Source organism: Ursus arctos, unplaced genomic scaffold (assembly GCF_023065955.2).
Source record: "Ursus arctos isolate Adak ecotype North America unplaced genomic scaffold, UrsArc2.0 scaffold_9, whole genome shotgun sequence".
Lineage (NCBI taxonomy): Eukaryota > Metazoa > Chordata > Mammalia > Carnivora > Ursidae > Ursus > Ursus arctos.
In genome coordinates, this window is record NW_026623111.1 from 81,069,520 (window position 1) to 81,083,288 (window position 13,769).

The 13,769-nt window shown below is 42.7% G+C and overlaps 1 protein-coding gene across 8 annotated transcripts in view; it reads left to right on the forward strand.

Annotated features, from left to right (window-relative positions):
• NFKB1 (nuclear factor kappa B subunit 1) overlaps window positions 1-13,769 on the forward strand; it is a 111,122-nt gene that overhangs the window by 49,214 nt on the left and 48,139 nt on the right. Inside the window, exons 1-2 of one of the 8 annotated variants that reach the window (XM_057309521.1) lie at window positions 10,839-10,962; window positions 11,756-11,986. The exons of 4 other annotated variants lie outside the window; for them this stretch is intronic. Coding sequence is in view for 2 of the 4 variants with exons in the window: in XM_057309519.1 (XP_057165502.1) it covers window positions 7,726-7,776 (51 nt within the window). In the remaining 2 variants the exon portion in view is untranslated. Of the gene's footprint in view, window positions 1-6,479; window positions 7,777-10,838; window positions 10,963-11,394; window positions 11,987-13,769 lie in introns of those variants that run through there. 3 more of the 8 variants (XM_057309519.1, XM_044388056.3, XM_057309520.1) reach the window with 3 other exon arrangements.

A 13,769-nucleotide genomic window follows, 5' to 3' on the forward strand; every position in this document is an offset into this window, starting at 1 on the left:
CCCCATTTGTGATAGAATCCTCTTGCATTTGATAGGTATATTTCCAAACCAGAGTCTGGCGGGCTGAATATCCATCTCAAGCACCTTGGTAAGAACAAACCACACCAAGTGTGACTCCGTGTCTTGTTTGACAGGTTTCTAGAGTGGCAGCATGGTGAGATCCTGGAGCTTCTGGTTTGGTACTTCAGGCGGTAACAGTATCTCTCATGTTGGTGCTGTCAGCGGAGGAATAGCTCCAGCCTTGGGGACCCTTCCCCAGCCACTTCAGTGTATTTTGTCAATGTCTTCAGTGGAGGCCTTATCACATTTGCAGAAACATGAAGTGATAACAAATAATTTGAGTTCAAATTAGTTTTGGAAAGCTGAGGCAAAGGGCTAAATTCTTTTTTTTTTTTTAAGATTTATTTATTTATTTGAGAGAGAGCGCGAGAGAGAGAGCATGATGGAGGGAGCAAAGGGAGGAGAGAGAAGCGGACTCCCCGCTGAACAGGGAGCAAAGGGCTAAATTCTTAAGCAGTGATATTTAAAGGAGATGAATGTATCCAGAAAACACATTACCACAAATACAGGGTGGGATATGCAGGCAAAGAGATCTAGAAGTTTTAGGTAACAGTGGACTTAACATCACAACAATGTGACGTGACCACCAAACAAGTAATTCCACATTAGGCTGCATTAACAGAAGTAGGGTGTATAAGACCAAGGAGGTGATGGTCTCGCTCCCACCCCTTGTTGAAAGGCCACACCAGGAATACTGTGTATACTGATAGCACCACATACGTAGACAAATAGAAACCAACTTGAGTGTGTTCCGGGCAGAATGGTGACAGAACTCAAACCTTGAAAAGGGAGTAGTCTTTGGACCTGAGATTATTTATAGCCTGGAGAGTTTGGTTGTCATCAAATATTTGAATGTCTGTCATGGGAAAGAAAAGATGAACTCTATCCTATCACAGGAGGATGAAATGAGGAACAGTGAATGGAAACCCCAGGGGAGAGAGGTTTCAGTTGTCAGAGTTGGAGCCGTGTGAGGGTGGAATGTAGAGCCTCAGAATGAATGAAGTCCGTCGTCACTGGACCGGCCCAGAAATAAACTGGAAGACTAGGGCCGGGAAGCTAACGTATGGAAGACCCTTTGCAGTCAGAAAATTTCCGTTTTATTTATGCCTTTTAAAAGATTTTTTGCTTAATAAATTAATAACTTTATAATAAGGGAAATCAGGATTTGGTTATAGGGCAGTTATAATTTTCTGGCAAATCCCTACAAATGGCAGAAATTAATAACTTGCAGAACATTTCATCCAAGCATCCGAGAGTATGATTCATTTTATATACTTTGTGTTTTAGTCATTTTATACTGAACTGAACAATATAAAGTTATCACATTGAAGGGTTTTTTTGCAGGTTTAAAGACCTGCCATTTTTCCAAATTCCTGGCTGACGTTATTTTAGAGCTTGTTAGAAATTTTGGTGTTTCCCCCTTCCTCCTCTTGCTTACATCATAGCATGTAGATGGTACAACATGTTGGTTAACCTCAGTCTGACACTTAGGTCGCGTTTTCTCTTTTGCTCCATCAGTGTCTGGGATGTAAATTAGCCAGTAAAGTGGCAACAAGAAATCAGACAAAGAAAATTTCCCAGTTCTACTCACTCATAGTTCTCCTAATTTAGTAGGGGTTTTCCGCAGGAAATCACGGAAGAAGAGTTGAAATGCTTTATCTTATGTACTTTCTTTCTGAAGAAAGGAACAGTTAATTGTCTTCTTCCCAGAGTGGTCCACATTCTTGTACAGGCAGCTGTATTTACTCTAGTACAAATGAAATTCTACATCAAATGATGTCTCTGAGTACTTTCAGTCCCTGAGAGCCAAATTATTTAATTACTTCTTTAACCAGTGGGTTTCAGTGAAAGTAATAGAATGGGTTTTGTAAGCAAGAAAAATATATCATGAGGATGATTTTATGCCTTTAAGAAGAATAAAATTGGTGATATCTAATCCCAACTAAATTTGAGTATCCAAGTCGGAAAATAATCTTAATTATCTCAAATCATGTTTGGTTCAAAAACAAGGTGTTAAGAGACTTTAAACTGTTTAAAAACAATGTTAGAAAGTTATATTAATAATTTCTTATTTTCAAAGAATAAATCAGAAACCTAAAATTTTTATTTTGGACATACTTCAGTAATACCTTATATGAGGTCTAATCCTTGTAATTCTTTTCATGTAGTTTGTATGGATTAAAAAAACAAAACTTTCGTAGACTAAAATTTCTCCTTCTGACTTTGTTTTGCTTGTCTGTTTTCCCCCCTCCCCCCACTTGTATAATTGACTCATTTCTGACATATCCCCAGAAAAGACCGATTTTTATTATCAGGACTGAACTACCCAGGGCAGGGCCCTCCTTGAATTAACTGAAAATAAACACTGTGGGTACTCAATTTCAGTTTAATGACAAAAGTTGGAATCTGTGCCTAACATAAAGGTTTTCTTTGTCTCTGAATTTTGATTTTCCATGCTATCAGAGGCCCCATTGCAACAGGTAATTTGAGTGTTGATTGTATGTTTTCTCGGTTTGTAATTGTGGTGACATGTTTTTAAAATGTTCACAGTTTTAACATGAAGTTTATCTATTAGGCTCCTTCCAACTCAGAAATTCTGTGATCTTAAACTTTTTTTTACTTCAGTTTGAAAATGTGATCTTTGGGTGTTGTCCTGTGTGTCCTATACCTATGAACAGGAATCATAGAATTTTAGAGCTGGAAGATGTATTAGTCACTGTGCAGTGATTCTACAAACGAAGGCTTCAGGGCCCCAAGACAACAGGTGGCTAATCAAGGATCGGAGCAGTACCTGTGGCTAGAGCTCTGGCTGCTCACGGAAGCACGAAAACTTAGCACTAGAAATTAACCCAGATGTTCTTATCTGAAAATTTGCAGACTTCAGGAGAGCATTCTTTCACACATTTAAGAATTTCGAGGCACAATTTATTCATACTCAACAAACTGTGCTATCGCTGTTGTTTTCTCCAAACCTGGGGTCACACTAGAAAATAAGTTACGGCCCTAGGTGGGTTAAAGATTCGTGAGTTTGCACTCCTGGGGTATTTTTCAGTGACTTAAAAATGTAAACTGCTACTGTGAAGTTCCCACGGAGTTCTTTCCAGGCGGGAGGGTGACAGCGCGCCCCTGGGATGCTGGTGGGGAAAGCCGTCTTGTCTGCAGCTGGGCTGGCAGAGTGTGGCAGGGATGGGGAATGCGAGGTCCACTTCCCTGATCACCCAGGGCCCGTGGCCAAGGCAGTGCTTCTCTCCTCCGGCTCCCACTTCTGTTTTACCTGGAACCAACCTTGATAATTGTTTTCCACCCATCCTACCACCTTGGCCAAGCCCCAGCACAATTGGGAAATTGTTTGTCAGGGTTAAATCCCGCCTGAGAACTCAATTTATAAAAATTAAAGAGATAGCATCTTTGCAGCAGTGTTTCAGTGTTTTTCTCAGGGGAAAAGCTGGGTAAAAGTGGAAAGGGAGCACAAGTGCATCAACAAAATAATCTCCTAAGAAACAAAAATACTGCCAGGGTTCCACTCTAATTTCAAGCCAAGGAGTTAGTAGAGTTAGTAGAATTTCACACCCCTTTTGTTAACACTTTTCAGAAACTCCTCCGGGGCAATCCCTTCTGATAATGTTCCTGAGACAAACCCTGTTACAGGACAGTGACCTCAGGGCAGGATAACCTGGTGGGCCCTGCCGTCAGCCCCCTCTCCGTACTGCTCACTGCTGCCCCACTTTGCTGCTCCTTCCTTCCTCCCTGCAGCCTGGAGCCAAATATTTATTCAGTCATTAGTTCTTTCATTTATTTACTTATTTATTTATTCATTCATTCATTCATTTATAATGAATGCTGAAACCTGAGCTCAAACCAGAGTCATTAATTCGTTTAAGAAGGATTGATTAAATCGGTTTTGTTTCTGTGCTGGGGGTTGGGGAAACGGAAAGAAGAATTAAATGGCGCCTTTGTCCTCAAGGATCAATCAGTTTAATAGAGGAACTAAAATATGCCCTAAAATAGCTGAAAGATGAAAATACTGTTTTTGTTTCGCTCACCACTACCTAATCAGCACCTTAGCTGCCGTGGAGGGATGGCTGAGTAAAGCTGTTTGGGTGTTTTGCTTTGTTTTGTTTTTTTGAATGGGAGAATGGATGGCCTCATGGCTCCACGACAGAGACAAACTTGGAAGAGCCAGCTAATTGGGGTGCTCATGGAAGAGTTGGAGGCAGAGGCTGCATTTTGGCCTGGGTCTTGAGGGAAAGGTAGACATTTGAAAGCAAACCTCTAACTGGAGAAAAGAGCACAAGCAGAAGAATCAGCAGCAAAGCCTCAAAAATAGAAATCCGAGGTTGGATGGGAATAGTGAACGATTCTGCTGGTGTGAAGAGTCCGTGAAAGAGAAAGGCAGGAATAAGGCTAGAGAGGTATGACAGGGCCACATTGTGTAAGGCTCAAGAATTTGGGGGGAAATGGGTGGATTATTATGTAAGTTGTAAGACAAGCATGAGGATCTATACTCAGCACTATAAACTATACTCAGTGCTGTAAATTTGGTAGCAACGTGCTGAGGGACTTTGGAGGGGAAAGGCACAGGGACACCAGGTAGAAGAACTGCACTGAGTCTTCATGAGTTAAACTCCGAGTTGAGGCTGAGATGGATAAAAACTAAGGCAATGAGAACAGAAGAGAGAGACAAATGCCAGAGATTTGAGGACAGTTGCTGAAATTTGGCAACTGATAGAATGGGGAAGACAGCGGAAGAGTCTAAGATGATAGGGAGGATTCCAGTGCAATTGTTTAGAAGGAAGTGGTTTCATCTAACAGTAGAGTAGGTTCCAGAACAAAGGCGATTAATTCGGTCATGGACAGTTCGAGTTATAAAGATGCTATGGCTGGGAAGATACTCTACAGATAGCTGGCAGTGTTACAGATGCTTAAAAGGAAGGTAAACACATGGGTTTTAAATTAAGGAGTTATCTGCTTGGTACTCCCAGACCATTAAATCTGGGAGACAAGATAAGAACATCAAGAGAGTGATCATGGTAAAGATTAGAAGTGGACCAAGGACTAAATCTCTGAAGAAACGTCTCTTTGGGGAGGAAGGAGAGCACCGTCACAGAAGTGCCCAAAAAGTGGGAGGGGAGAATTTCTAGGAGGGAATGGTAAGACAGCCCAGGTTTCTGAGAGGTTAAGTGGAATGAAGAATAAGAAATGGCTAGTGGGTTTGGAAACAGGGAGTCCGATCATGACCTGGAAGCACTTTTTCATTTGGGGGAGAGGGGATTTCTCATTTGCAAAAGGCTTCAGGTTAAGTACAGCATAGGTGATGAGAGCTCTGCCTGCACACTTGGTAAGGAGAAAGAGAACGGCCCTGAAGCCTGTGTGAGTACCTTTTAAGAACCTTCTTCACTGGGTTATTAGGGAAAAGAGGAAATGAAAGAATCATTCTATATTTCTGTATTTCTTGGTGTCGTGCCTGGCCCGTAGGTTTGAATAAATGCTAACCTTTACAGTTGTCATCATTATCAGGAAAGGGATTTTTCAGAATAAGAGAGAAGACTGTATATGTTTTGTGACTAAGAGGAGGGTCCTTATGAGAGGAAGGGAGGAGGGTAATTCAAGGAGGTCTGGAATAAGTAGGCACTAAGGGCAAAAACAGAGTGGTTAACTCTGGAAAAGGGAACAGACCTACCTTTCTCGGAATTAGGGGAGGATATGTGAAGTAACAGGGACATTTTGAGCCTGGGAAACAGTAAGGAGAAGGAGGTTAAACAGATTCGCATGCAATGGTTTCCACCTTCTCAACAAAGTGTGAGGGTATCTCAACTGCAGGTAATCTGCTTAAGGCACAAAGAGACAAGTGAGAATCACTGTCCTTTATTTTGTGCCTGCCATGTATGAGAACTACGCTAGACACTTTAAATGATCTTCCTTAATCCTTGTGAAAATTCAGAATTATGTATTTGCATTCACATTATACGCATGAGAAAGTAAGTCAAAAGAGCTAACTCTCTCCCAGGATCGCACAGCTAGTAATGGGAGGGGCCAGGATTCAGAGGCAGGACTGTCTGACTCCAGAGCCTGATCTCTTTATGGGAAGGGAGCCCAGGGGGAAAAAAAAGAAAAAGGAGCTCCAGTAGATTGAGATCTTGCAGGTGTAGCTGTGCTGTATCATGATGAAGTCCTGCAGGGTGGTTATTCCTGTCAGTCACCAGAGCGAACATCAAAGAAGAGCCCTCTCACATGGGGAGGAAGGGACTGTGGAATTGAGGTGGACCAGAAATGTGAAATCTGGGTCCCTGAGGGCAGTAACAAAGAAAAGAATAGAGATATTTTTGAGTCAGGGACTGAGACTCTTCAGTACTATGGAAGAATGCCTGATGGGCACCAGTTATGGCGGGGAGAGGGAAGGACATGGGGGGGGGGGGTCTTGAACTTTAAGAGGAGAGTTGCTACCTTGGTTTTCCAAGGGAGATGATTTAAGAGTGGGCTTTCCTTCCCTTTCCCACAGCTGCCAGAATTCCTACCACTCAGCAGTTAGAGTCCTCTTACCATTCTGGGGTTCCAGAGCCCCCACCCAGACACCCTTCCACCAACTTAGGCTAATGTCATGCTCTGATGTATTATAATCTTATTCTAATTTAAATAGCCTGTTGAGAGGTTACACCGGGTTGTAGCCTTGTTTTTCTTTTTGAAAAGATAATATAATAAGAGAAAGAATGTAGTTACCTTATTTCCACTTCCTACTTAACTCAGCTCTTTATATTTTAATAAATTGCCTTCCATGGATAACATTTTAATCATAGTTTAATTATTTAATTGTGCATTCACTAAACAATCAATTATCGAATACCCACAATATGACAAACATTATTGCAGCCACCGGGGATTTACCAGGAAAGGAATTTGTGTCCCTACTCTGATAAAGCCCCTATTCTAATCGGGAAGATAGGCAATAATCAATGCAAGTAAAGTGTGTTGTAAATTAAGTAGTAATTAGTAGAAAGAAAAATAAAGGAGGAGAAAGGAGCAAGGAATACAGGGACTGGAGTGGTCAAATTTCGGTAGGGGCAGGGTGAGCCGTGACACCCTCCGCCCCCCCCCCAAAAGAATGGGATTCTGCAAAGCCGGAAGGAAGGCAAGAGAACATGCAGGTATCCAGAGAAAAGAGTGTTCCAGCAGAGGACACAGCAAGTGCAGAAGCTCTCAGGCAGGAGTTGAGCTGGCCAGGTCAGGAACAGCAAGCAGGCTGATGTGACTGCTGGGCGGGGAGCAGTAGGAAACACAATCAAGGAGGAAATGGGAGTGGGGGTGTCAGATCGCCCAGGACTGTTAAGATGGAAGGGCATTGGAGGGTTTGGAGTTGTTTTTCTTTAACTTCTTATCGTGAATATCTTAATCATATATACTTGGAACAATATAACGAGTCCCCTTGTACTAATCATTCAGCTTCAACAGCTTTCACTTTGGGAGGACTTTGAGCAGAGGAGTGACAAGACTTGGCATGAGCTGACTGGAGCAGGATCACTCAGGAGAAAGGGCGGTGGGGAAGTGGGGCAGGCACAGGCAACACTGTTGGGAGACAGATCACCGCGGCTTTCAACCAGGGAGCAGCAGTGGCGGTGGCGAGAAGTGGTCAGAGCTGGGATATTTTTTGAAGGGCTGACTAGATACTATATGCTCTGTTCAAAAAAAAAATTTGAGAATGCATGTCGTGCGGGAAGGAAGGTAAGAGATATATCAGCTTCCCACTACCCTAGACCAAACCCCGATTCCAAAAAACTGGCTTATAAGTGAACACTTGTAACACGATTGATCCATGTTACATTTTGTGTCCTCCCCCTCTTTTCTTTTGCAACTATGGATGGTTGCGCCATACCAAGGGTAAGAATTTATTTGTAATTTACTAATGAGGCAATGATACCTTTTGAGTACAAGTCCCAATAATTCTTGAAGTTAAGAAAAGCGTGTCACTTATTTTCTGAAAGAATCATGATCTATAAGAAGCTATATTCATGTAATAAAATGGAAAATTAAAATTTTTAAATTAAAAACAGAAAAAGAAATGTTAGGTTAAAGTATGACAGAAAACTTGAAGTTTGAAAGCAGAGTTATAGGTAGACAGAGACTTTTCTTCCTCTCTCGGTGTAGGCGGTAACACCCTCTTAGCACACGTTGTTGTACTGATGGCAGAGTTCGCCGTTGTTATCCCGGCCCGACATCTGAGTCATATGTGCTGTTGGTCAGACAAGCAGGACAGTAAACAAGGTAAAGGAATGTGGCTGACTCGATGCGGCCAGGAGCGCTGTTGGAAAAGCAGCCGTGTCATCTGCGGTGAATGGCTCAAAGAGGATATTACTAAGAACACCTCATTTACTTAATTCTGAAGACACAGAATGAATTCCGGGGTCCTCCTTCTCTTGGCTGTCCGACCTGAGGTTATGTCACTTGTTAATCTGTCTGAACGTCTGTCTTCTTATCTACAAAATGCGGATGATAATGGCATCTCTGTCTACCCAAAAGGGTCACGGAGAGACCCAGGCGGAACCGGGCCCTTCATAAATAAAGAGAAGGAAAGAAACCGGTGCCTCCCTGGGACTGCCCATGTGCCTGGCACTGTGTAGTCCTTCAGCAGCCGTCTGAGGTCACATTACTGGCCCATTTTGTAGCTGTGGAGCATGAGGCTCAGAGAGGTTACCTAACATAGGTAAGGCCACAGAGCTAGAAGAAGAAAGAGTTGGCATTTGATCCCAGACTGGGTCAACTTTAAATCCCCTACCTTAAAAAGAAAGAACCCGCTTTACTGAGCGTCTTCCTACCCCGTGCCAGAAACTGTGTTGACATGGTTCTGTCCTATGTCATTTTATAAAGGTTATTCTGTACTTCCTGGGTGTTCAACAAAGAATAAAGAACAGTAAAACCTATTTGTCATCACCGAGAGAAGATATATAATGAAAACTATTATTTTCCTACTTTTTCCTGTTCTCCTCATCTTCCTTCTCCTTATTCTTCAACCCCCTCCCTGTGCCTCCTCCTCTCTTTCTTCTTTGTTTTATAATCTGACATGCAGACTAACAGAGAAGAATCAATGCGTAGTAGAATGGTGTCTGGGGCATGGCTCTTTTAATGAAGGAGACTTGCAAGAGGACAGGTGCACTTCTGCCTCCTCACTAGTAACTCTGAGACCTCCTTTCTCACAACATACACCAACAAAACCAAACAAACAGGTTATTCAGGAATAACTGTCATATCCCAGCCCCCTACTAGGCAAAGGAGAGCTGTACAAGACAGTTCCCTCTGCTGCGGAATGGGGTACCACTACTGACCCCACAGCGCTGACGTGAAGATTGGCTGGGTGAGCACGTTCCCTTCCCTTCCATAAGAACAGTGAGTTAGGAAGGATACATGTACATGCCCTGGGAGTTTAACAAGCAAGAGAGGTAAGCCAATAACCCCTTTAGTTGCCACTTGGTTTTACCATCTTCTTGTTGCAGTAAGTTGCATTTGCTTTTCCTGCCCCAGTCCACTCACATTCCCCCTAAAGGGGACAGTCATGGAGTTTTGTGGGCTAAAGTGGTGAGGAGAGTGCTATGGAAGATGCATATTTAGGTCTTACCTTTGAAGCATGAGTGGTTCTAAATAGGGAAGAGATGGGAGGGACACCCCTGGGGAGATTGGACCCACTTGCAGGGAACCCTGTGAAGCGGTGATGAGTATGGCTGGGGAGACAACGAGGAGGACTGTCACCACAGAGCCATTGAACGCACTGTTCTCAACCCGCTGTCTCCTACCCACCCTTCCCTTGTTACGCTCCTGCCCCTCTTTCAAAGCTCAGCTCTCATTGCTCCCGCAGGAACCTTTCTCTGGCTTCCTGACAGGTCAGAGCCCTATGACGTACATCTTTTGTAAGGGCTTCACAGTTAGGTGTTTATATTTCTCTGTGAGTCTCTTCGAGTACTGTCAGCCCCACTCTTTAATTCCAGTCAGAACAGAGGTTATGTCTGTTTTGCACTCACATTGTATTCCTCATTCCCCGACCTGCTGCAGAGCATGAAACATAGTAGGGGCCTAAGAAATACTCACTGAATAAATGGATATGTTTTGGTTTTCAGTGAAGTAATAGTCTAGATAGGAGAAAGAGTTTATATTTGAGATTGCTAATCCCATTAGGTGTAAGCACTGTAGTCACTCATTTAATCCTTACAAACAATTTGTGAAATCAAGTGCATTTCATTTCATTGTAAAGATGGAGAAATTGGTGTCCAGAGATGTTCACCATCTTTCCCTATTGACCCAGCTATATGATCAATGGCAGCAGAGAGATTTGACCTGGCAGCTTGACGTCAGAGCTCTTGGATTGAATCAGATCGCCCGCTGCTTTAACGGTAGAGGGACAAAGTTAGGTACGCAAGTAAAGTTAGGATAGATTTCTGTTTGAAAATTATGGATTTTTTTTCCCTCTTCCTTCTTGTCAATTATCATCATCATGGTTATCACTTCACAAGAAAAACTAAGCAGAAAAGAACTCCTTCGTGGGTCACGTCATACATTCATGTTGACTCTTCTTCTGCCAGAATGATTTGGTCAAATTTCCTCAGTAAGTAAATCAAAGGTTTCAGGTTCTGATTCCCACAAAATTTTAGACTACTTCTCTTAGTCACCTTTTAAGAACCAGTATGAACTTTGCTAGAGCATGATAGAATAACTTAAAAAAAAAAAAAAAAAAGGAGGTGATTTGACTAAGTTTGGTATTATCTGTGACTCTAGGTTTCTGTTTTTTACTCAAAAAGCAGATCTAGCCTGTGGTCGTCAGTGCTATTGCGTCATAAAGCTCCTGGAAGAAAGGCTTAATTTCATCAAGGAAGCTGAGAAGTCCTGAGCACCTCCAAGAATGATAGCTGTTCCTAGAATAACGTAATTATTACTAGAAAATTAACAAAGCCCAATAAAATATGGCACTCTGGGAAAAAAAACAAAAGCTTAACCCTAGGAATAAAAGTGGCTTTAATTGGTCATTTATTTCAGCCCCTGCCTTTAGACAGGATTTAGAAAAAAAATCATCTCAGGGCAGTTGTATCTCTGGGTAGGGGAGTGTGTTACAATAATCAGTAAGGTAATAGTTAACACTGTGCGTTGCTCTTATTTCCTGGGCAGCGGTCTAAAAACTTGAACATATTTCATCCTCATAACAAACCTGCAAGGCCCTACTTTTCTCCCTATTTTCCAGATGAGGACCCGAACACTGCCCAAGGTCACACAGCTAGTACATGGTGGAACTGTCTCCAAACCTAGCTAGTCCGCCCCTGGAGTCCATGCTCATACAGTGTCTCTCGGTGGCCGATCACTCCCATTTTCACCTTTGTCTCCCTGGCTTGCACTGAAAGCTTAACTCGTATTTTAAGCCCTTAGCATTTAAGAGCCTGCTATGTTCAGACTCTTTCAAAAATAACCCAGCCTTCCTGGCAGATACAGTTGCTTTCTGTAAACTTCATTTTCAAGGGAACCACACTATTCAAAGAAGGAGTGAGGCTGAATAAAAATAACCAAATTCTCTGTAGAACCAATGAATTTCTGGATCCGTAGCAAACAGCTCTCCGGCATGGTGGCACTCTCTGAAGTACGCCCTCCCTAAGTTAGAATTCCATTGTCTTCATCTGCCATACAACCTGAAAATAGTATCATTTTTTTTCCTGTCCCCACACTTCAGCTTTCTTCTTTCAGTCAGTATTTTGGAAAGTCCACAAAACCCAGGGGCGTCCCTGTCGTTGCCCTGTGGTCGATGTAAAAACCAGACGATGCCAGGCTGACCCGAAGCCTTTCAAATGGATCAAACTGCACATTAGTCACTGGCAAAGTTTTCTGGTCCCTTTACCTCAGAGACTACTCAGTTCCTCATTCTTGACACCCTCCGGTCCTGAAGCAATAGCAAGAAAAAGACGTGAGTACTTTCTTGAGGACACCTCCTACTCTTTCCTTCAGTGCTGGTGACTGATTCCTACATAGTGGTGACCTTGAAGGGTCCTGACATCCAAAGGGATTGGGCTTCTAATCGCTAGATCCCTTCTGGTGCTCCGCTTAAGTGAGAGCCTACCTGATTTCACCCAAGCGAAGCGTTTCATCATGCCTTACACTGGTGCATTCCTGTGCTCTGAGCACTTAGGACTGAAATTACATGGTCTATTTAGTGCTTTTCACCGTTCACTGACTGCTAAAGAAGTCCCTGTAGAATATGTCATCATAACAAAGGCTGATTTCACATGTTGACACCAAGGCCCGAAACTGGCATTGGCGATCCAGGGACGGTGCAGGCACAACAAGCAATTTTGGAGCAAACCCAGAACTTTTCATTCCCTGTCCTGCCCTGAAGGGCAAAGGCTTTCTTCTGCCTGTTTTAAAAGGGGAAGCACTAAGTTCGTAATTATTTTTATGCCCAGAAGGCTTTTTTAAGTGCTATACCTGTTCTAGAAATTATTTGTGCTTTGAGGTGGTGGTCAAAACCAATTTAACCCTCAGCGATCTTTGTGATGAGCTTGCTCTGCAAGGACAGGAGGCCACTTCGTGGGAAAGGCCTTCTCCTTGAGAAAGGGGTGTTAGAGGATTTGAAAGCAAACTTTGGTAGCAGCTCTGGGCCAAAGTTCAGGCAAAGACGCCCTAGGGTTTCCAGGGGAGCTATATTGTTGATTAGAAAGGATTCTGTCCTTTGCTCAGGGCAGGAAACCTCTCTCCCCCAAACCCTCTGCCAGACAATGCCAGCTCTAATCAGCTTCTCAACTCTTGCGGTGAGAGATTGGATTGGGAAAAAATCAGTACTGAAAAAAATCCTAACAAAACTCTGCCTCAGTGAAATATGAATCCATTTGATGATATTTATAGTAGAAGTAGACTGGTTGAAGGGGATTCTGTCTTTTTCCAAGAAATTTTATTGGCAAGTGTAGATTCTTCCTCAAATTAATGTCAGAAAGACTTCCATCAAAGATTCGTTGCTAGATGGGATTCCTGTCTACTTTCTTTTCCTTCTAAGCTATGGACTGCTTGTACAGATTAAAATATTTCTAATGATTGTATAGTTGGGAGATCCTGGATTTAGGTCACTCACTTCCTCAAAAAGAGACAAGATGAGCTAAGGAAATAGGATGACCGACTCTTCCCAGTGCTGGCCCCAAAAGCCCTGGAAACCCCCTCAGTCCCAGGCAAACCAGGATGGCTGGTTACCCTTTAAGGAAATGTAGTGTATTTTCAATAGTTTAGCTGAATTTATCACAGAATTCTGACTTATAGGATTCAGGAAAGTAAAAATACGGTCTATTCTGTTACTATGATTTTAGTGTTGGGGCTTTCTCAAGGGAGGAATCTGTGGTCTACTATAGGGGGCTGGAGGACCAACTAGAGGAGAAAGGGTGTCCATGCTGTCTTTGCTTTAAATGCCATTATCTCCATGCTACTTCCTTTTTATGGCTCCTGTCATCATTTTAAAGGTACAACAGTTAAGAAGATAAATTACATTAAATAGAAAAAAATTCAATTTTATAAAACAAGAGCTGAATAGGTGTCAGATCTAAGGATTTGCATGTAGGGAGTGCACTTACTTGAAGAAACTTACTATGACCTGGACATATGTAACTCAGTTATCAGAGCTCATAGCGGAGAGTGCTGCCGAAGGCCGCGGTGTCCTGACAGATCACCACAGGCCAAGTCCATGGGCTTGGGTATCCATGGCCAGC